Genomic DNA, 23,987 nt, shown 5'->3' with positions numbered 1-23,987 from the left:
ATCACAGCAATTTCACAAAACAAAAACCAAAATGAAAAGTGTACCACATAGTGGAAGTACTTTAAAAAATAATTTGTTAGTTCATGCATCCAAGCAAATTGTGATGACATAGTACAAATAAATGAAAGAAGGGTATAAGAAAAAACAACCATTCATAATCTGTTTCGAAAAAGCAGCCAAAAATTACTCACATGTTCAGTAGTATCATCAAATTCCCACTGATTGAGATTAAGAAGGTTGGGGAGGAGGGAAACAAAATAAAAAGAAATGAAGAGAAAGTTGTAGCCTGATAAAGGCAATGGTGCCCTCCTTAGATTAAAAAAATAGAAGAAATAAGCAACTGAAGAGGTGTGTACAATAAAATTCCGAAGAGTATATGTGTGTTATGCTGCCACCTTCATTCCTAATTGAGAAGTTAAAAGTAAATATGTTCTATGTTGTTATCACTAAAACTGGCTAATATTTTTAATGAATGGTTCATTGGAATGAATCAATAAGGCATAGCAAAAAGCTGATGCACACTACACTGTGACATTTATTTTGATTTCTATCTAGGTTACACAATTCAAGTCACTATTTAGATTAACATCTTTCATTAATATTGAAAATATTACAGTCTCAGTGAAGTCCTGTAAGATGTAAAAAAAATTCAATGAATAGTTAAAGAGAACATGAAATGAGCAAAAACCAAACAAACCAAAAACCAAAACAACACCACAAAGAAAATCAGCAAAATAATAAAGAAAAGCCAAAGTAGAAGAGGAGAAAAAAAAAAAAAGATTGAGTTGATATTTAAGGCATTTTGTATCATATAATTTCACTAACTACCATATTCCCAATGAAAACAGCAACAGAACTACAGTTCTATAATGTAAGATTATCTATGAACTGAAGAAGGACATCAAAGCATGATGGTTGTATCATTTTATTTCTCATAATTGCAGATGCACCAAATAAAACATAAGCAGTTAGGGCCTTATTAATTTTATACTATAAGAACTTTCTATTTTATGGGCAGTACAAAATAAATATTTACAAATAAGCAAGCCAATGGTCCTTTTCCAGAGTCTTAAGGGACACTATGAATTTCCAACTAAATTTATAGACATGGCCTTCAAACCAAAACCATACAACTGGATTTGAGGAAGATAAATTAGTCACTAAGCCAGACTCCTTTAGTTAGAATGTTTCAAAACTGAAGCAAACATAAGTACCTTTGTGAGTTGATTATATTAAGACTTTGGAGTAAATACAAAGTAAAGACATTGGGGTTAAAAAACAGGGTCCTTTATAGCCCTGTTATCTTCACAGAGAAAAGAAGGCAAAATTTGGCAATCTGGCACAGCAGTTTTCAACTTTGTTCATAATCTTCCCCACTTTCATACAAAGGAAGGAATTTTCAATTGAAATAGCTTCAAATTTTCACTAATCCCATCCATTTCCATGCCCGGCTACCAATTTGCTGGATAAGCAAAGCACTCCCCTATTCCTAATACATCATCGCTATTGGAACAAGCATAGGTAAGCTAGTCCATGGGTTATGTATAATCTCCAGTAGGGCAGTTCTTAACTGAAATCTTCCTCTCCCTTTCAGAAAAAATATGTATAGGTAGATTTATTATGGTACTGTCTTTGAATCACTTCTAATTTATTTTTAAAAACTGAAAAAAAAATTAATGTCTGTTTTAAACAACATATTACAAAACCAAATTGTGACTACATGGTTGTAAATCACTGCCTTAGGGTTGACAGAATTTCTCACATTCTCAACTACTCTTAATAGGTTTCTTAATTTGGCTCAGCATAGGGGATCTCATCAATACCCTGAGAAACTCTAATTTTTATCATTGTCATTATCTTCATTTTCTGGGAAATGAAACAATTATTTTCATTAGATATGTAATTTGGCAAAGAAATACTAAATAAAATACTATCTGGATACCTTTCCCTGAATAAGAATGTCTATTCTTCAGTGGCAGAAATCATACATTTAGAAATTAGATCAACTTAGTTCCAAATACTTTTAGCACAGCAGAAAGTAGATTTATCGGCAAAATTGCTGTTTGAAATTCTTTCCTTTGATTTAATTAAGTCAAGCAATTTTTTTGAAGTCAGAAAGGCAAACTCAGATATAGCTGTAGAGCCGTACATCTGTATTTTAAGAAAACAGTTACATGTTTTTAATCAGATGTGTCATTTCAATTCACTTCCTCACTTGAAGTCAACTCTGATTGAGAAGGTAAATATGGATCATGTGTTTTGAAAGCTAGAATTTTGTGAACTTATCTACGAAACAGACTACAGACATAGAGAATACACTTGTAGTTGCCAAGGGGGAGGCAGAGTGGGGGAAGGATAGAGTGGGAGTTTGGGATTAGCAGATGCAAACCATTATACAGAGAATGGATAAACAACAAGGTCCTACTGTATAGCACAGAGAACTATATTCAATATCCTGTCATAAACCATAATTGAAAAGAATATAAAAAATGAATGTATATATATGTATTACTGAATCACTTCGCTGTACAGCAGAAATTAACACATTGTAAGTCAACTGTAATTCAATTTTTTTAAAAAGCTAGAATTTTGTATAGGAGTTTTAACATGCCAAAAAAATTAAAATGGGGTCCATTTTAAGGTACAGACTAAAATAAATGTATCCTATAAAAATATACATATGCAATTTCAGAGGCTTACCTGTGCATCAGCCAGCATGACATCCTTCAGCATGGGCTGGCCCTTGGGTTCACCATTTTCCATCCTCACATAATGCACCTGGTATCCTCTTATCTGGCCATGCTGTTTATTGGGCACAGGTGAGCGCCATGAGACTTTAACAGATGTTGAGTTGACAGCCTCTACCTCGACTTTGCGAGGAGGACCACTAGGAACTGGAACAACATCATTGGATAAAAGAAAATTATAGGTACTTGTCCCACCCAGTCAGAGCATTTTCTTTACTTAGGTTCAAAAAAAAAAAAAAAAAAAAAAGAAAAAGAAAAACAAGAAGAAGGCAGACCCACTATGTTTCCTTTGTGGAATACAAACATTTTCAACCAAGGAAAATGCTCAACCAATCTGCTCTACCTTTTAAGAAAAGATCAAAAAACATGACCGATGCCAAAAAAAAAAAAAAAAAAAATGGAAGAAAAAAAGAGTATCAGAGAAATAGAAAAACATGTAAAAAATGTACAAAAGCCAAGGAAGATGCTTTGAGGTTCAAAGCATTGAAGCACAAAGAAGTATAGCATTGAAATAATAACAAAAACTGGTTGTTGATTGTTGTGTGTATGTGTATGTGTGTGTGTGTGTGTGTGTGTGTGTTTTCAAGGTTTCTTTTTAGCAGAATAAAAAAGATTCTTGATTATATGGATTTTCTTCTCTTTTTTTCTCATATCAAAGGTATTCCATACAACAGATGCCAAAAATTGAATGTCGAGCATCAGTGTCTCTGAAATGTGCAAGACAAAAAGGCAACAAGAAGATAAGAAGGCACTTTTGAAAAGTTAACTTCAAAATGTAAAAGAAGTGACTACAAAAACCAAGAAATATGCAGAAGACTTTAGATGGAGGTACAGAGAAGGGCCTGGATTGCAAGGTCATAGGAGCAAACTGTTCTTTTAAAAGGAAGCAAATTACTGTGTTGAGATTAAAAAAGTTAAAAAAAAAAATGCCCAGGCCGTAGCAAAGATAGGTCTCTGGCAAAAACCACTGAAGTTACAGCGATGCTGGGTAAAAAAGATGAGCAGAGAAAAATGCATTACTGTTAGCCTATCAAAAGACAGCAGACCAAGACTGTGGCAGAAGGGTGCAAACTGACGTAGCAGAGGCAACATACCATCTTCATCGGTTCGAATCAACACGGACAAGCTCTCAGGGCCAGGGCCGACATCTGTGTGGGCTGTCACAGTGATCCGGTACTCAGTCCATTTTTCCAGCTGTTCCAAAAGGTATTTGGTAGTGTCCGAAGGAATTCCCAAAATCTCATGAGGTTTGTCATCTTCTCCATCCACTGCGGTATACTTGATGGAGTATTCAGTAATAATGCCATTCTGTTTTTCCACTGGTGGAGGTTGCCAACTTACCAAAATACTAGTGGAACTTGGGCTGGCGCAACTAATGTCTTGAGGAGGAGCTGACGGCTCTTATTTTGGTAGTGAGTTAAAGGAGGGTTTGAGTGAAAGGACAGGAGTGGTTGGAAAAAAAAATGATAAAACAAAAGAAAAGGCAAAAATAAATAAATGAACAATAGGGCAACAAAACAAAAATAAGGCTTTGAAACTTAAAGTAAATTTTTAAAGATAAACTTATGTACCTTGGCTTAGTAATATGAATAAACCAAAAAATGAATAAATGACCAAAAATAATTGTTAAATAATGGGTGGGGGGAATATGTGAAAATGAAACCTTAAGATAACAGAGCCTCAAATAAAATTACCTACCTGCAATTTAAATTCTTCTTCTAAAACAATCCCTCAGTATTCCCCAGCCCTATTATACAGACTATCGAACTTCAAAAAAGCTGCAAACAGTACAAAATTTATTACATGAGAGTCTGATGATGTTTAAGAGATGCCATTTCAGGCTTTCACTACTGCATTCTAAAATGAGGGCAATTCCTACATAGTATTCATTTCTGAAAAGGTTCTTAAGTGTGAAAAGTGGCAATAACTTTTGGATGCCCTTCCACCAATTCCATTTTTTTTAAAAAGGAAGATAAATAAAAGCCCAACAAACACAAAAGGGTTCCCTCTGACTATGTGAAAAATGGAGTCTTCTGACCAGTTTTAACGACAAGTGTTAACCTAACACTGATCATAGCCCATATACAGTGAGCATGCAGAACGATAAAGGATGAAAATGAATAGTCCAGGATTTACCTACCCGAGGGTAATGTCAGGCTGGTTGATTCTGACTGTAACTTGTACTTACCCTATGTCAGCTTCCAGCTTTTTTAAAATTATACCTCTTCTTGAGACACCATTGCTAGTGAAGAATTAGAACCCACCAGCAAATTTTGGTAAAATCAATAAAAATCATCTATCCCTTACAAAATGTCAATAACATAGCCATTAAAAAGAACTGTTTAAAAAAAATCCTGAGAACCATCTGGAAAAGATATGACTTATCTTTCATTTTGTTCATAGCTCTTTTCATTTTGTACATAATTATTCATATAAAGTAGGATTTACATAAGAGTTAAAAGATAAACTTTCTTCCTGCCCATTCTAAAATAAACTAGTCACCTTCTGAGCAATTATTTTCCATCAAATAAATCAAACATATCACTATTTGAAAAAAAAAGCAATAAAGAGCAATGTGACTGTTATCATAAATTATTTTTAAAGTTAATAATATATATTCCTAAAGAAGAACAAAGAATTGGGATGATATATGAATATATGTTTGCATATATATATATTTTTGATATAAGGCAATATATATGGTAGAGGGAGTAAATCATTTCTAATTTTTTGTATTTGAACATGTAGTTTGGGTGTTTCTTTACACTTTCTGAGCCTTAATATTATGTAGTGTCAGGTGTATCTGATTATTTAGACGATCATCAGTCTTTCTTAATTTACATGTCTTGTGTTCTTCATTACAGGCAATCAAAATGAAAAGATCCTTGTACAGACAAAAAGGAAATTCTCGTAAAACAGCCTTATATATTTGGTATAAGGTTTGCAAAATCACAAGAACAACATTTTTATTGATTCTGACCAAAGGTTCTTATATTTCAAATTATGAAACTATTTTATATGCATTATCATTCTTAATAAATTGAGTTGTTCATGTAACAGCAAAGACTCATTTGTAATTCTTTTTAAAAAACTGATTTGGTTTTCACTATATTCCTATCTTCAGACCTCCTATTCTGTGAAAGTATATGTAACACCACTTGAAACCTTAATAAAGAGTGGATAAGCTTTTGATGTGTCTATAAAAAGTTCATTCTGTCTCTTTGTATGTAAGTATGTATGTATGAATATATATGTGTGTGTATGCAAAACAGTCAAGTTTGTAAACCATGCAAAATATAATATTAAAGCATGTCACATTTCTTTTAATTAAGTGTCTGATTTTAAGAATTATCTTCTGCAGTATTACTTATTAGCCTGCCTGGAATTCAAAGGAGACATACAATACTGCATTGATTTACATGCTTCAGTTTTAAAAAAGGAAATTTTATGGGAATAAGCTATAATCAGTAAGGGATTAAGCAACAGAATCCTAATGCTTTTCATATGAATAATCATGTGTTGAGGAAAAATATGAATTTTATCATCAAAAACCCTGAAAGATTTCAAGTATCTATAGAAAATGAAATGATGGAAGACTTGCTTATATGAAAGGAAATTCATCTTCTAAAAAAATGTAAATTTCATGTTTGCTGATAGGTCTAAAAATCAGGTCAATAGAGCATTCTCTTTATCAAATTCAATGTATTCATTTTATACATATCTATGTCACTACATAAAATGACATAAAAATTTTAAAAATCATATAAAATGTAAAATATTTTTAAAATCTAAGGAAATAAGTCCATAAAACTGTTCAATTCAAGGTATATGGTTAATAGACTAATTATAGAAACTTATTAATAAAGAGCAAACAATAGTATTATAAGCCACCAAACTTTCCATCAAAAACAACCTGCCATATAATACTTTATGCAAAACAACCTTCCCTAGACACAATGAACTCCATTGTGATAAACACAACTATGCTTTAGAGTAACAGTCCCAAAAAGAATTTGAACCTGAGGAAAAAAAATACAATTTAGGATTGCAAATATACTTGTGATTATTCCATTGTTCCTAAATTTGTACAAATACAGATTTTCTGTGAATGTTCCAAATTTCCACATGAACTACTTGCAAAGTTAACAACAAACTAGGAAAAAATACGTGACATGAAGACTTGGTCATCAGCAAAGTTAAAACCTGTGTGCTTAAAAAAGATAAAAGTTTGGTCTTTTGCTGTCTCTTTAGTTTGCTAAGCCCTCCTCTGATTATTTTGCAGCATTCTCAATCTGAATTTTGCTTACAGCTTTATAATTCAGTAAATGGGGCCTGATCCAACTCCTTTAACCATTTTTCTCATGTAGGTTTCCTAACTTCTCTGAATGTCTTTCAATTTTGGAAGTGGGAGAATGGGATATGTCATTTGGACCCAGTCTGAAAACCAAGGTCATGGTGCTCTAATCCCCCAAATTGGACACTTGTTAGTATAGAGACTACCAACTATTAAATATTAATTAGCAGGTTTGTTGTTGGTGGGGATAAAAGCTAGCAACGCCTCCTAGTGAAGAAAAGGGCAGAAAGTAAGCAAAGAGAGACACCTACTTGACTGCATGGTTCTGGCTGATATTTCAGCTGTGGAAGCACCCAGGCCTTGGGGAGAGCGTGCAGCCAGACGGAAGTAGTACAAGCTGTTTGGTCTCAGCCCTTGCAGTCTGTAAGATGTCCCTGGCTCAATGGTAATCCGTTGCTGTGGATAAGTAACAAGGGACCTTGGTCATCTTCGTTAAGATTTGTGCATATATTTTTATCACACTGCCCAGAACATCAGATTTCTGTAATCAGGGTTATAATGTCATCAAAATATCACAAACAGAATCAACAGTGAGTATCAAGGACTCTACCAGGGGAAGTACATAACAAAGATACCAATTTAAAAGGCAAGTTTCTACAACAAATAAGACAACTGGAAAAAAGGAAGTCAGGGATCTATCTAACCATGACACAGTTTTCCAAATGCATCAGATAAGAGGGAGTGAGAGGCCCACCACCCATGAATGCATTCAACCTTTAAGTCATGTGTGTTGCGGTGACACTGCCCACAATGGAAACTGACCCCCGCCCCTGACAATGGCTTATGCCTAACATTCCATTCGAAGAGATGTCTAGCTCGTCTCCCGTGACCATCTGCAACGTAAATAGGGGCAAAGAAAATATGGCCGGAAGTAACAATGGAAACCGGCATACAGTTCAGGTGAGGTTGTTAGGAAAAAGATCTGAAATTGCCAAGGCCTGAGGGAATAAAAATCAGATGTCAGTTACTGAAGAAAGCTGGATAATGTATATGAAACTATACTGTTACCCTAGGTTGATTTCAAATTAATTTTAACACTTCCTTTCTTTGTGAATATAGAACCTACAGCTAGAAAAAAGAAATAACATACTCTTCTATAACTGTTAACATCATAAAGGGCTTTTGAAATAAGGCTTTTTTACTTGAATGTTGTAACTTATTTTTATGCTTGAAATCTGCTTTTGAATTTTAGCAAAGATATGGCTGTCTATGGGTAGTCAATCTCAGACTGAACTTGAGCCTGTAGTAAACCTTAAAATGCATGCTATTATGTAGTCTAGTAATGGCATCAATAATCTTATAAGGCTTTTTATCGAATAGCATTTGCTGTTCACACAAACAGAAATCAGTCAAGGGCAATTCAGAAATAAAACTAGAGAAAACACCCCTAGGGTGTTCTGGCTTGCAAATACAAAATTTTCAGAAATTTTAGATTTACCAAATAACAAGAAAAAAAGGAATTTCCTAAATAAACAATTGTAAAGCAGAGTAGGTATGCCAATAGTCAAGTATCCATAGCGTTTCCAAAGGACTGCCACTCTCTTAACTGTTTTTATTTTATTTGTTTTTTAGTTGGGTAATGGTAAGTATTTAAAATAATTTAATGCTAATTTATGTCTTATTACAAACACCAACAGTTGTAACACGAGTACTTTACGTTATATCAGCACTTCAGTTCTAGAACTTTTTGAGTGATTAATTTGTATCAGCTTTGTTAGCTAAATCTAAAAGCATTGCTTTTAGAATCTGGTCTTTGGAGATTCTGCTCACTTCAAAGAGATGTAATAAAATAGAAGTTTACAGTAGCATATTAATGTATTATAGCATTCAAAATGATGAGCCACAAGTTAATTGGTAATAGTTCATTCAGTATGTGAGTGTTTAAGAAAGGTATTATTTTTTAGAACTTAGGGGGTGTTTTGCTTTGTGAAGATATTTTTAAGATAAAGAATGCTAAGAGGTATAACAAAATGGCTTGGTGGGTTGAGTTTTCACATATAGTTTTACCAACTTTTTTGTCCTAATGTTCCACTTAATGGGTTTTACGATAACAAAAGAAACATTCATTACTATCCCTTTCTGAAAATATTAGATGTATCTTAATACTGATTTATATAATCTATTCAAAGTATACCCGAGGGCCAGTATATCCTAATGGTTAAGAACACAGATTCTGGAAATTGTCTAGATTCAAATTCCAGCTCTACCATTCAGTAGTATGAGGCTTTGGGCAAATTATTTAATTTTTTCCGTGTCTCCATTTTGTTATAATATGTGAAATAGATTAATAATAGAGGCTGACTCATAGCACTACTATAAGGATTGACTTAATATGTGTGAAACCATTATTATAGTGCCTGTTAATGTATGTGTTAGTTATTTTGATTTTTATTTCTCTTTTCAGTAACTATTAACAATTCTAGCCTTCCACAGTCTGTTATTTTATTTGTGTAACATAAACTATATATATATATATATATATATATGTATGTGTATATATATATGTACTTTCACATTCATATCAAACAATTATTGGCATACAAACAAACATTTGCTATGGGGCATCTTTCTCTGAAACCAGTTTAGACAAATTATCTACCCAAAGCCTTGGAGCTCACTTAGTCATGTGTTAACAGTGACTTAAGCATTTTAATGCAGAAGACAAAGAAAGGAAATCCCCAAATCTCAAGGAGTATACTCTTTTACAAGCAGATACTTCCATAAGTAACTTAGAAACCTGAATTAAAAAAAGAAATTTCCAATACAGACGATAGCTGTTTTTTGTTTCTTTTGTCCTGACCCCAGCAAGTCTCCAAATACTCTTTCTGTTTTTTTTGGTCAAGCTTCTCTTTTGATGAATAAATCTTTTCCACCAAGGTCCTCTGTAAATATCTGACCTTTTAACAGAACTTGGGCAAGTACACAAAATGAGAGCAGTGCTTGGGTGTAGAGAATGACGACAAGGCGAAAAGCACAGTCCTACCTCCTTTCCATGCTCCCCGTCTTTGTAGACCAGTTCATAGTTGGCAATGGTGTCTGAACGTGGAGGCGTCCAAGAGAGCAAAATACTTGTTTCGGATTCAGGTTCTGCCTTGAAGTTTAGTGGCTGCCCTGGCACTAAAATCAGGGAGGCAAGGGAGTGAGCTCACCATCACCAGAAATATTCAGAAGTTCTTTCATTAACTGTTTAAACTTTTCACTCAGTGTCTGCACGTATTAGCTTAATGGAGAGCTAGGTTCCTTACATTGTCCAAGTTAGCCTGTCAATATAAAGCCCATTTTTCCTCCTTTAAGGGACAAGAACAATGTTATAAATACTGTGCTTGTCCCTGAGTGGTTTAATATTTAGGCAAGATGTGGAATTAGCAAATGTAGAATATATCAGTCTCTGAATTCAACTTTAAGAATAATATTTACTTTATAATATCTTTGTAAGTAATAAATGTGATGATTTATATAAAGCACTTGGGATAAATATTGCCTAAATCACACCAATTGTTAAATACATAAAAGCTATTGTTCTTTTACAACTGAGTGGGAACTTATTCTCTAACGCTACAGTTTACTTTTTAAATTATTTCCAATTAGGTTTATAAAATCCCACCTTTACTCCATTAACAATACATACAGGCAAGCAGAATCATTAGTATTTTTTTCTTACCAACCCATGTTTTAAAAAGATGTAAAAAAAAAAAAAAGAGAATTAAAAAAACTAACAATTCTTTCTAATCTCTAAATGGCTTTAATATGAGTTAATACACTAGACACGATATAAATTTAATATTGTCCCTAGTGAGATGGAGCTAAATTACTACACAACTTGAAAAGTGTATAGAATACATTTATTACCACAAATTTAGGAACTTAACAGAGGTCATCTATAATTCTCGTATTAGTCATGTAATCCATGCAATAGACAATCTGGAAGAGCTATATATCATATGTAATCAAGAATGGGACATCAATCCAGTTGAAAGCATCTTACCCAAATGTTGAATTAGAATAAATTTTACTAACCCCAACCTCCTAGTTAGCAACTAATCCCACGAGGTCCTCTATCCATTATACACAAGGCTAATGCACTTCAGGGCATCAGTGGCACAGCTACTCTTACTTAAATTGTTCTCAGCCAATGTCTACTCTAATTGGTTGGTGACCATGCCTTAGTGGCCATTAAATATTTTGATCATTACCCCGGATATTGCGGCATGTTTCAAAGTGCCATAGCTGAACATATGTCCATATTCCCACAAGTTCACATGAGAATTCCGTGTATATTTGTAAAAAACAAGAATAATACTTCACACCAGAGGGGAAAAGAACATCTAAAGTATTTTTGGCAAATGAGCATGAACATTCAAAAACATATACAAATAATATAACTTGTAGCTGATGTATGACATCAATTTCTTAAACAATACCTAAAGCATCATTTTCACTAGAAAGAAGGTCTTTGGAGATATAAAACGCATTACTTTCTTTTCTTTCTATAGTCATCTCTCTGTAGCATGATGAAAAAAATGCCTTTTGTTTAAAAAAAGATTAGAATCTAAAGGGGTCTACAATGGTTTCTGGAATCAATCCTTAATCATCATTTCATTCCTCTGGTCTGTTAACCTGTGAATCTGTGTATGTGTATATGTGTGTGTGTGTGTGTGTGTACACGTGCACACACTCATGTTTGGACTGATGCTTAAGGCCACCAATAATCAGTGCTTCATATTTCTAATTTCATTCATTTTCCTTTCTCTCCTTCCGTATCACAGACCTTGAGATACTCATTAATTTGATGCCTCCAGGAATGTACTTTCTGAACTGAGTATCTATTTTTTTTTAAGTACCTGCCCAGTGGGTGACCTAACACAGTCACTCAGACTGAGAGGTGAGAGGTAGAGACAAAAGAAGATAAAAGATCAAGAGCAAGAGAAGGTAGAACAGAGGGAAATAAGAAAAAACAATCAGGCAAATAGCAAAACAAATAGAAAATGCATTACTTCTAAAAAGAAAATACCAATAGCACAGGCAGGAGCAACCATGGAAGCCAAGAATGATCAGACAGATGGGGAAATTATGATTGGATTCTAATATTCAGATCATGAAAAGTTTTCTCAGCCTAAAAACACACACGCCTATGCATATGTATGCAGTCACTTTTTTTTCCTCTAGTTTTATTCCCTTTTTCTTTCCCCAACTTCCACACGTCTGGGAAAGAAGAACACCTTGTGATAACTTCTGACTTAAACCAAACCAAATAAAGTGCTGTCAAGAATTAAAAACATGGACAGTGTTGAACGGCTGCTCTCAGGATAATAATTGCTTGTTATGTATTTCCTCCGTGCTAAGGCTAATAATAAATTGAGTGACAGTGACTGAAAACATTGTGGGAATCCAATTAACTTTTTCTTACTTAAACTGTTTACTTTTTTGCTTGTAATTTGTCTCAAACAAATTCCTGGTAGGTCTCAATGTTTCATCCTTGTTTAGCGCCACACACTTCCTTTAATTCTCTAATTCTGTTTGGTTCTATTCAGAGCCCTCTCCTTCTAAATAATGAGATAGCTACATTAAAGCCTCAGAGGGTGTACTGTTCATTTTATTTTGGGACAAACTAAGTAGGAAGTGGCCACACGACTGGATGGTGAGTGTCTTTGAATAATACAAACAGGGTTCTCCTCCTCTGCTTTCAACATCGTCTTCTTTCGAAGTGGTCTGGAGGGGAATTTAATAGATTTTAAACTTGTGTTCGAAACACCAATGCCTAGAGGTGCCAGGCAGATGACTTAGATGAGTGCAGAGGCCATGCAGGCCCAGGGTCAACGGGGGAGTGCCTGGGACACCAGAAGGAGTTAGTGATGCTCAGAGCCAGGACGCGGCTGCCTTGTGGAATGTGGGTCCAGTCTTGCCCAAGCTTCTGATTTTTCAGCAGAAGTTGATAATGAATCTTCTAGGTAAAATCTTTTAATTTTTTACAATCAGAAATAAATTGAATTAGTTGAAATTAACTGAAAAACACTCTATTAGGTAAAATGTGTCTACAGACAAAATCCAGCATAAGGACCAGGGCTTTAAAAGATCTTTTTATTATATCAGACTCTATGCCCATGCATGTCTTAAGGGTGACACTACTCAGACTTCCTTGGGAATTGTGGATTCACCTAAAGATGTTGCTTCCTCAGGACATTTAGTCATTACTGAAACAACCACAATGAAGCTGAGGCTTCAAAGGAAAAGAAAAAAGCTGTGAAATTAATGTATTTATTTATACATTCCCCAAACATAATAGTCCTAATGATCATAATATATGTTTACAAGAAAACACGTTAGTGGACTCCAAACTGTCCTATTTATTTTGTCTGTGCCACTTGGTGACACAGGGAATACTTCATCATCTGTCAGTTAGATTTTTATACCAAATACTGTGGCTACAAAGGTTCTATTAACATTTATATTTGTTTTCTCCATATCCCTTCTCCCTCCTTCCCTCCCTCCCTTACTCTCTTCCTCTCACTCCCCCCCTCTATAGATAGATAGATAGATAGATAGGTATAGATATTTGTATGTATATATATTTAATGCTCTCACAGTCTTGACACCTCAAACTTACTGACATTCTTTTATCTTCACTTACTTCATGTTTTTCTATATATATTTTATTTAAGAGCTTTTTGTGCTGTAGCATTTTCCTCATCAATTAACCAAAGATACATTTTACAGAAATTTCTGAGATTCTGGAAAACACACGGGAGAATAAAAAGAACCCATCCAGAAACCTTAGTGCAATCATCTACATTAAAAAAAAGATGTGCTAATGTTGACCATAAACCAATAGAATTTAGATGTGGAAAGAGGAAAGAAAAGTAGCAACACAAATTTTTCTTTAAAATTATATTTAAGAAATCCTTATATTTGGTAAAGTGGTATTGTTATACCCTTCTTCTTGATTGCTTATTTAATGTCCACAAGGAAGTATAAATATGAGCTATCAATTCCCTAAAATAAGATTATAACCCCATTGAGAAATGGAAAATATTTGAGTAGTAATACTAGTATACTCCATATATCTGAAGGCAACTCACAGAGAATGGAGAATGAATAAGAAGCAAGAAGAAACTCTACATGTCATCTGAACTCTGATAATATTGGAAGAGATCAATATTAGACTAAATTTTAGGGAATATCTCTGAAGAGAAAGGGGTTAGCACATATAAAATGGCTAAAAAACAATTTCACCTCACCGTAATATAAATATGAAACATTAACAAAAAGACTAAAAAACACATTATTACTAAAATGTCTAGTGCTCTAGTAAGGTACATATTTTAAAATGTATCTAGCATATTGACAAATGATAATAACAACAATAAAAGCAACAGCCAGACTTACAGTGGTAGTAAAACAAAACAAAACAAAACAAAATTCAAACAAGGAGTCTGATTTGTAAGTGCCGCAGATATATCATTGACAAAATAAGTACTAAATACACAAGCACCCGCACAAATCTTACTCTCAACTGTCATTAAACATCAATAAGAAAAAGTTAAAATTTTATTACAGTTGTATTTACAACCAACACTCCTTTACTCACTGCTAAAACTATTTAGAGAGAGAATTCAAATGGGGCTAATAATTTTTGCTATTGGAAATCAGTCTTTTCTAGTTTGCTTATATAGGCCTGTTGATATATAGTAATGAAATGGTTTATAAAGTACTGGAAACCTAAAGCACAATGTCTCTAAAATGTCATAGTTTTATAGCAATTTTGCTTCTTCAAAATGTTTAAAGTTGATGTTACTCATTAATATTTATTTATGAGATGTGTATAATTATTTTCCTTCCAAAGACCCATACTATTTAGGTGTGTACATATAAATCAGTACTTTCCCCAAGAATCTATTAAATGCATAGAAGTATTAGAGATTAGATATGTTTTCTAAAGAAAGTTCAGGAAAAGACACACATTAGGATTTAACAGCTTTAGAATGCCTCCCATTAGCAGGAACAAAAAGCAACATTTATTTTAGTGCATTAGGTTTAAGATGTTAATTTATTACATTTCCTTATCAGAATTTTATTTCTACTTCTTTTGTAAAATATAGTTACCCTATGTTCTTATTATAATTACGTACAAGAGAAAACTATATAAGACATCCTTCCCAAATGTGTTTTTTCATAGCAGAGACTTTTTTTCTAGCACAACATAAATACTTCCCTTGTCAATGGCCATATGGTCCACGTATTTTCAAGGTGAATTAGTTGCAAGTCACTATAATGCCAGAAGTTAAAGCTATGGAAAACTTGGAAGATTAACCAATATTTCTAGAAAATAATCATTTTAACCAAAATCTTTTCATATTTAAAACCATGTAAAGATTACTTAATAATTTCATCTGTACTAATATTCATAATTAAGGGGATATATTACTGACTATAACATAGATCATATTTTGACTTTCTGTATTACCAGAAATATACAAACTTACATCAATCCTCCATTTATATCAATACATGTGACAATAATCTTAGATAAGATCAAAAGTAATAATGTCCCTCTTAAACTCACTTTATTTCTAAATACTGTTTCTGCAGAGTCTGATTTTAAACAAAAATAGGAATATTATTGTCAGGGAATTAAAGATAATAAAATGAAATGTATACCTTTTAGATAAAGTAGACAAAAATGTGTATCTCTGGGTATATGAAATTAATATTTGAAAAGTGCATGCATGTTATTGATCAGTAAATTTTTGTAGGTTTGGAAAAGATAAAATTGTAGTGAGAAGAATCATAAACTTATATTTTATATAACCTAACTATAAGAATATTTCATAATGGTTTTATGTCTTTGCCTAGCAGTGATCCTATGAATTAGCTAGTCAGGAGCAGCTCAGAATTAATTATATCAGAACTAACATCATTGTATTTGGCAGGTGTCCACTAACATCAAATGGCCTTTGTTAATTAAGCCTAGAGAACAGATCAAATCATTGTGCCATTTTGGAAGGTTTTCTTAGCCTATTGATCTCGGCAAGCACAAGTCATTATGTCATTATATATCTTCTCAATCAATGGGTATTAAAATTATAACTATTATGGAAGGTTCTTGGAAATATCTTAATGTAAAAAAAGTTAAACAGAGATTGAGAACAGCTATTTTAATGCATCTGTGATCCACTCATCTAGATTGTTTTTTAGGTCCGGAGTCCCTGGATCACATTAACTCAGTTGCTCCTGTCACAATTCTACCTTCACTCAGTTATGATTTACGTTACATTATGTCCCCTGGTAATACAGAAAAACAAAATATGATCTATTTAAACATCAGTTCTGTATCTTTCATTAAACTGTGACAGAAAGCATTAGTGTCATTTCGTGTTCTGAATATAAGGATTCTCATGATTCTCAAGGATTCTTATGTTTTGGTTGAATTTAGTTTCAGTAACTATTTGGTTTCTTAGATAGCTAAATCCTTCTGTCATAAGAAAATAATATTATGAAATGCTACAGATTTGTATGTTTAAATTTGTAGTTAGAAAATTAAGAACCAATCTTAGTGACCGAGTATGATAACCTTCTATAAAAAAGGTATTCCTTCTACTTCTTTTAGATTAACTTTTTTTTCTTTTTTTTTAAATATCTAAATGGCTTAATGTACTTCTGCACTGGGATAACCTAATAGCCACCTCAAGTATTTCAGATGTAAATCATATATAATTCTTTTTAAAAAAAACAAATTTATTTATTTATTTTTGGCTGCATTGGGTCTTCTTTGCTGCACGAGGGCTTCCTCTAGTTGCGGCGAGCGGGGGCTACTCTTCGTTGCAGTGAGTGGGCTTCTCATTGCGGTGGCTTCGCTTGTTGCGGAGCAGGGCTCTAGGCATGCAGGCTTTAGTAGTTGTGGCTCACGGGCTCTAGAGCACAGGCTCAGGAGTTGTGGTGCACGGGCTTAGTTGCTCCGCAGCATGTGGGATCTTCCCAGACCAGGGCTCAAACCTGCGTCCCCTGCATTGGCAGGTGGATTCTTAACCACTGGACCACCAGGGAAGTCCCATATATAATTCTTGAATAGAGATATGAATACATGACACCCTGTGTTTCCTGCCTCTATTCATTTATTGAGCACCTAGTGGGCACTAAAACCTAGTAGGCACCAAAAAATAAGACATTAGCAAATTATTAATTTAAAAGATAATGGTGCTTAAAAGTATCTAGAGTGTCCACTTAATGACCCAAAGGAAGTTCCTGAATGGAACCTATGACCCAAAGGAAGTTCCTGAATCTTTTTACCTTCATCGATCCTCAATTTACTCATTGGCAAATGAGATAATTCCACATCTACCTAATTGAGCAGTAAGAATTAATACACCTATTAGCAGAGTTTCCAGCATATGGCAGTTATTATTATGATGATGATTTATATATTACTGAAGTTATAAAATATTTCTATCCATTATCTAATCGATAGCCTTGTTACGGGTTGAAGTGTGTCCCACAAAAATTCATATGCTGAATTCCTAACACCAAGAATCTGAGAAAATGACCTTATTTGGAAATAGGATTGTTGCAGATGTAATTAGTCAAGATGATATCATTAGGTTAGACCCTAATCCATTATGACTGGTATCTTATAAAAAAAGGGAAATTTGGACGCAAGAGACAAGCGTTTAGGGAGAATGCCATGGGACCATGAAGGCAGAGACCAGGGTGATGCTCCCACAAGCCAAGGAACAGCCAAGACTACCAGCAAACCACCAAAAGCTAGGCGGGAGGCCCAGCATCTCCCTCACAGCTCTCAGAAGGAACCAATCCTGCTGACACTTTGTTCTTGAACTTCTAATCACTAGAACTGCAAGATGATAAATTCCTGTTGTTTAAGCCACCCAGTAAGTGGTATTTTGTATGGCAGCCTTAGAAAAAAAACCACTACCACTAAACTCTATAAGGTGGTTATTATTTTAGATGAGAAAACTGAAGTTCAGAGAGATGAAGTAACTTGTCCAAGGATATGGAGCTAAAAATGGTAATTTGGGATTCAAACCCTGGTTATGTTACTCCAAGGTCAGGGATTTTTAAAATATCAAAGCTGAAACATCCAAAAACCTAAAAGTAGAGTATAGGTATATACTCTTCCTATATACTTTCTTATATCCTTTAATGGTTATGGAGCTGCTAAAATAATATAATAAAAAAATAATCTCTTAACAGTTGACTACTTTCAGTCAAGAAAAAGAACAAGATTCACTGATTTCTACATTTTCCAATGAGAAACTTATGGAAAAATTAATCTACAATATTTTTATGCATATTAATATAACAAGTAAATACAGAAGAAATGGAAAAGCCAAATAAGGAAGGTATATGGATGATTTTCACTATAATTATGATAAAACACTCTGTAGTTACTTTTTTGATATTAGAAAAAAGTGATAAATCCATGAACAAACCAATAAGAACCAAATAACAGTATGAAAATAAAATAAAGCCAGGCAAGCTGTAAACATGCTCTGAGATTCCTAGTAGCCAAGCCAAACAGGTAAACGTCCTCAGCCACAAGATTCACGAAGCCCACAACATAAAAACAAGTCCGTAGTTAAATATAAGTTTATCTAGTTCTGACACCTGAGAATATTCATTAACTCATTCCCAGAATTACCTATGAGTTATGACTACAGATTATAGATACCATCTCCAATAACATGGTTCTTATTCTCAGAACAAATGAATGGCATGCCACCAAAACACTCACAGATTAATGCAAGTTTAAGAGGTACCAAGACAATAGGAGTCAAATGAATAGCTCTCAGATATTCAAGAATAAACGTAAGAAGACAGCTGCTATGGTTTATTCCCATCCCACGACAAAACTGATCACTTTGAACCCAAGACCAGAGAAGTCTGATATCCTCTTATGAAAATAAAACTACGGGAAAGGCCAAGTTTTTCTTCATAAAATAGTTTGGCATCTGCTCTAATACCCAGGAAAATGGCTGAATAAGGCCCCAAAGTTTGATCTTAGATCTTGGTAACTGTCTTTCTTTATCCCTGAGGCTATACGAAGAAAAAAAGAAAAGAACATTAAGGGAATATTCATTTTTAAGCAAGTTGCTTCCTGGCAAATATAAGCCATTTAAATATCCAAGGTCCCCTGACAAATGGTTTTATTTGTAACTCTATCTTGAACCATCCACTCCTTCACAAATTAAATAAATTTTGGGACTATTCTATAGGCGTTGCTAATACAAAGAAGCATAGTTCTTCTATTCTCAAAATGCTGCATGGGGGATGCATTTAGCCAACTCCTGCAGAAAGTCTTCAAGTCATTTGGGTACAAATTAAAAAGAAAGGATGCTACATATAGGGGTACGAGAGTAAGAGGTACAAACTACTAAGTATAAAATAAGCTACAAGGGTATATTGTACAACATGGGGAATATAGCCAATATTTTATAATAACTATAAATGGAGCGTAACCTTTAAAAACTGTGTATCACTATATTATACACTTGAAACCCATGTAATATTATACAGCAACCATACTTCAATTTAAAGAAAAAGAAAGGATGCTAAATGCATCCCCCTTTTAAAAGGACTGTATTATTTATAGTCTTTCAGTGTCCATGCCTGTTCCTTTCCATATGCCTAACTCCTTACTTAGAAACTCTAAATCTCAAAAATGAAAACTTATACTATTTTGTTCTTTGTTTCTGGCCTTGCCATTTCTTAGTACCAGCTCCTCCCTTCTACCCTACTCCCCATCCAGGACCAGACTTACCTCCTGTCTGAGTGATGACTTGTATGTCACTTGAAAGAGGACCATCTCCAATTGAGGTAAAAGCCAGGACTTTGACAGAATACGTCTTCTGGGGCACTAAGTTGCCAATAGTAGTGATTTGGCTGTCAGCTACATTGTGTTTCATCCAGTTGTTAACATGCTGAGTGGGATCCATTGTATAATAAACTCGGTATCCTTGAATCTGTCCATTTGGCTCTTCAGGTTCCTTCCACTGTACCAAAATGGTGGTTGAACTCAACATCCGCGCCTGGACATCCCTGGGGGCACTGGACGGTGCTTGCTCTGAGGTCTGTGTTAGCACGGGCTCACTGGGAGGCCCTCGCCCGATGTTATTGACAGCAACAACCCTGAATTCATAATCCGAGTAGGGACTTAGTCCAGCGACACTGTAGCGTGTGGTCGCCACCCCATCAATTTCTTTGTAAGGTTCTTCAGAATTTTTAGGTTTATGCTGAATGATGTAGTAAGAGACAGGCTCAGGGTTCCCAGAGTCCCATGTCAGTGTGATGCTTGTAGCTGTGCTCTCAGTCACGACAGGAGTTCCTGGAGGTTTGGGTAAGGCTTACAGGGAGAAAAAGAAAGACAGTGAATATCCATCACTTTGAAGAAATCACAAGAATCCATAAACTCTGCTATTAGAATGACAGAAGTATGTACCTAGTAAAGATTTAATTAGATGAAATCATAGCAAAGGACAGTTTTCTAAGTGGTCAGGAAGACATGCTTAGGTGACAAATCGCATTTTACTAGAAGTGTATTATAGGCATTGTATTTTTGGGCTTGTATCCAAATCCACCACTTATTAGCTATGAGATCCTGGATGTGTTGCTTAACTTCTCTTTGCTTTAGTTTTCTCATGTGAAAAATAGGCAAAATTGTATTACTGGAATTGTACTGTACAGTTGGGTAACTGTATTTCATGAGTTTATGGTGAAGATTAATGAGCTAATCCAGTAATGCTCTTAATATGTATCTGGCACCCTCAGAAAACAGTAGTTCCAATTATTACTATTATTATAACCACAAGCTTGGCCCATGAGACCCTTGCTTCAACAAAATGATATAACTAAATGCCAATAAACATTGAAAAAAACCAAAATTTTAGATATAAAATGAAATGGTATTAAATTGTTATAAAAGAAGAGTATCCATTTTGTTTTCAAGATGTAAGACATAAGCAACATTACTATATATTTTTTAATAAATAATCTGACCAATAATTTTAAGGTAATAAAGAATAGTAATTTCAAATCAATCCATTTCAAATTCACGCTTTTTACTTAATATTCAAAATATGCTGAAGGAGCTAAATTAAAGTCTATTCACAAATCACTTTTTTAAGTATTTTATTTTATTGTCATAATATGTATTCTATATCCAACATCAGTAATATCAGATTACAGCTACATGACAAACATTTGCAATTAAATCTATATTTTAGAAATCTCATTCATTCTTTTTAGCAGAAAGGCACAACTCAAAATGCTACTACTTAAGCATACAAACCATCAACACTGGTGGCCTCACCTGGACAGTGATTCTGAAAGGTATTGATATTAAGGAAGAAAGGAGAGTGTCACAAGCTGAATTTTTAGAGAAAACTCAGAAGGTAACACTCATATAATCAGCTCCATAGTCCTCCTCTTTTCCTTGTCAACTTAAAGGCAAAAAATACACTCCCTACAATGGTAACTTTTCAAGATTAGCAAACTTGTACTTAATTAGTGCTATATCCCCAATACCTAGAACACTGTCTAGTCCTGAGTAGGTTTTTAATAAGCACTGTGAACTGACTACCTGAATAAATGAGTTCTTTCTCTCTTTAAGGTGCTTTTTGTTTTAATTCACTTTTTGCCTTCAAGATCCACCCTTATGTTTTATTTATTTATGTTTGTGGTGGAGGGGGTATAGGGAAGGAGCAAGAGTCAGGAAAACAAAGAAACTGAACAAAATATTATTTTAGTGTGACTCCTGCTTTTGAATTCTTGAGGGTCTTTAGTAAACCTTCAAATATTTAAAGCTGAGATGGTTAGTATGGGAAAGACGATTCAGTATTTGCAGATTACTCTAAGAACCATGGAATGATAATATTTGGCCTGGGGATTTTGCTGAAAATAATAATAGAAAGACATTTGTTTCAATATTCTGGCCTGGCATTTTTCTAGGAAGTGTATGATCTGAATTTCCCCTAGATGTCTTTCTGTATTCTTCAGGCAAGTAGAAATATTGCTAATTAAAGATGTGTTTACTGATATTTAACAGAAACTCTTAGTTTCGCTAAGTCACACTTATTATGCAGTACAGGTTTTGTATCTGTAATTTTGTATCTGTAATGGAGAATACTATGCCTAATACCATAATAATATGCAATAAAACATTACTATTTTAAATGACTAAATGTTGAAAATGCTGTGTACCTTGTCTTATGTCACATTATTGATTTTATATGGTATACATTAGGTATACGCACTTGGTCGAAAATATGACACCGATTACAATGTGTGCGGCATTTTTTCAGGATCACACTTCCTTGAAGGGGAAGACAACTTGTTTCGTTTTGCAATAGTTCCAGACATTTGCAGGAATCTAAAGTCACCCTCAGACTGACTCATTTTGTGAAAGTTTTCTAAAATTCTATAAACACTGTATAAAAACAACTGGTATCCTCACACACTCATTTTTTACCCCCTTTGATTCAAAAGTAACCATGGAATATAGTACCTCGGTTATAGTCAGTACACTTATTTCAAGAAAAGAGTATTTGTTGAGCACTTCGCTTACATGAGGTGAGAGCTAAAACAGAATATAATCACACTTGCATTTTGATTTTTAATGGTAGGGTCTATCAAAAGTTTAAAGCATCTATTACTAGACCATGTTGATTTCAACTCTCTCTTTTTTTTTTCCCCCTTTGTCTTCTGGAATTTTGAGCATTTATTAACACTTCCTTGGATTGTTTTTGTCATGTGCCTCTTCTCAAGGTTCTGGATAAATATAAAACCTGTACACATCATTCCGACCATAACGGCTGACTATGTCGAGCATGCTTCATCCTGACCTGTTAGTGCCTGAGCCTGGCCTTTAGTTAAATATTTTGATGATTATCACGACTTAAGCTGTCAATACTTTTAAGAGAGAATCTGCCTACCTAGATATGTGTATCTTATGTGATACCACAGATATGATTGGACTATGATATCTGAAACACTGACTGATAAATTGATACATTTTAGAATTCCAAGGACAGATTTTGTAGAGGCATTAGTCAGCTGACTTGAGGGTACCCAGATCCTCCAAGCATGAACCACTGAGCATACCTTTGACAGTGATCTGGGCTATTGCTTCAATGACACCCAGTGTCGACATAGCAACACAGGTATAATTTGCTGACTGTCTTACATCATTCAGCTCTAGGACATTTCTTCCTATTGGCATATCATCTTCAGGTGTCAGATCTTCTGCCCCCAACATCCACTTCACATAAGGCATTGGTGACCCCACAGCAACACAGGTGATATTAACACTTCCACCTGGCATGATTTCGTGATTAGTGGGTGGGATAGAGAATCTTGGTGGGACACGGCGAACTGGAACAAAACACAAGGGAAGATGATAAAATATACAAGGCAAGAAAAAGCGGCTTGATTTAACACATGACATGCACTGTACAGACACAATTAAACAGTTGAAACATATTGTGGACTGTCCAAAAACAAAACATGTAAAACTGTGAATAATACAGACCATACAAGTATGGTGTGTGTATACACAGAAAAATTTATTTAGTTTAGTCATTGATATCTTAGATACATTCATACAAAAGTTGATTCAGACCTACAAGGGCCCCACAAAAAACTATCTACAAACTAACAATACACAAACATCATGCATAAGATAAACACGAAAACATATACATGCATGCATATAACAAGGATTCTATGCATGCATGTATATGCAGGAAAGGGGGCTGGAAGGTCACCAGCAGGTTTATCTTGAGTATCAAAACCAGCTTCAGTGATGTGCTCTTCCAGGTGATGTGAATGTATGTGCGGGACCACACTGTCACATCCCAGTCCTGGAAAACATCATCTAGAGT

General features: G+C 34.3%; 1 protein-coding gene across 4 annotated transcripts in view; it reads right to left on the bottom strand.

Annotated features, from left to right (window-relative positions):
• Positions 1–23,987, bottom strand: part of PTPRD (protein tyrosine phosphatase receptor type D) — a 2,145,247-nt gene that overhangs the window by 167,924 nt on the left and 1,953,336 nt on the right. For 2 of the 4 annotated variants that reach the window (XM_082611189.1, XM_082611190.1), the window contains 7 exons: positions 23,209–23,478; positions 19,871–20,452; positions 10,085–10,218; positions 7,353–7,497; positions 3,842–4,147; positions 2,701–2,894; positions 192–218 (listed from right to left, as the gene is read on the bottom strand). In XM_082611189.1, the coding sequence (XP_082467315.1) occupies positions 192–218; positions 2,701–2,894; positions 3,842–4,147; positions 7,353–7,497; positions 10,085–10,218; positions 19,871–20,452; positions 23,209–23,478 (1,658 nt within the window). The remainder of the gene's footprint in view (positions 1–191; positions 219–2,700; positions 2,895–3,841; positions 4,148–7,352; positions 7,498–10,084; positions 10,219–19,870; positions 20,453–23,208; positions 23,479–23,987) is intronic. The other 2 variants (XM_082611192.1, XM_082611191.1) reach the window with 2 other exon arrangements.

The sequence above is a fragment of the Mesoplodon mirus genome (genome assembly GCF_964341445.2).
Source record: "Mesoplodon mirus genome assembly, chromosome: 1".
Classification (NCBI taxonomy): domain Eukaryota; kingdom Metazoa; phylum Chordata; class Mammalia; order Artiodactyla; family Ziphiidae; genus Mesoplodon; species Mesoplodon mirus.
Note: the sequence above shows the minus strand (reverse complement) of the source record. Positions and strands in the feature narration are given on the sequence as shown.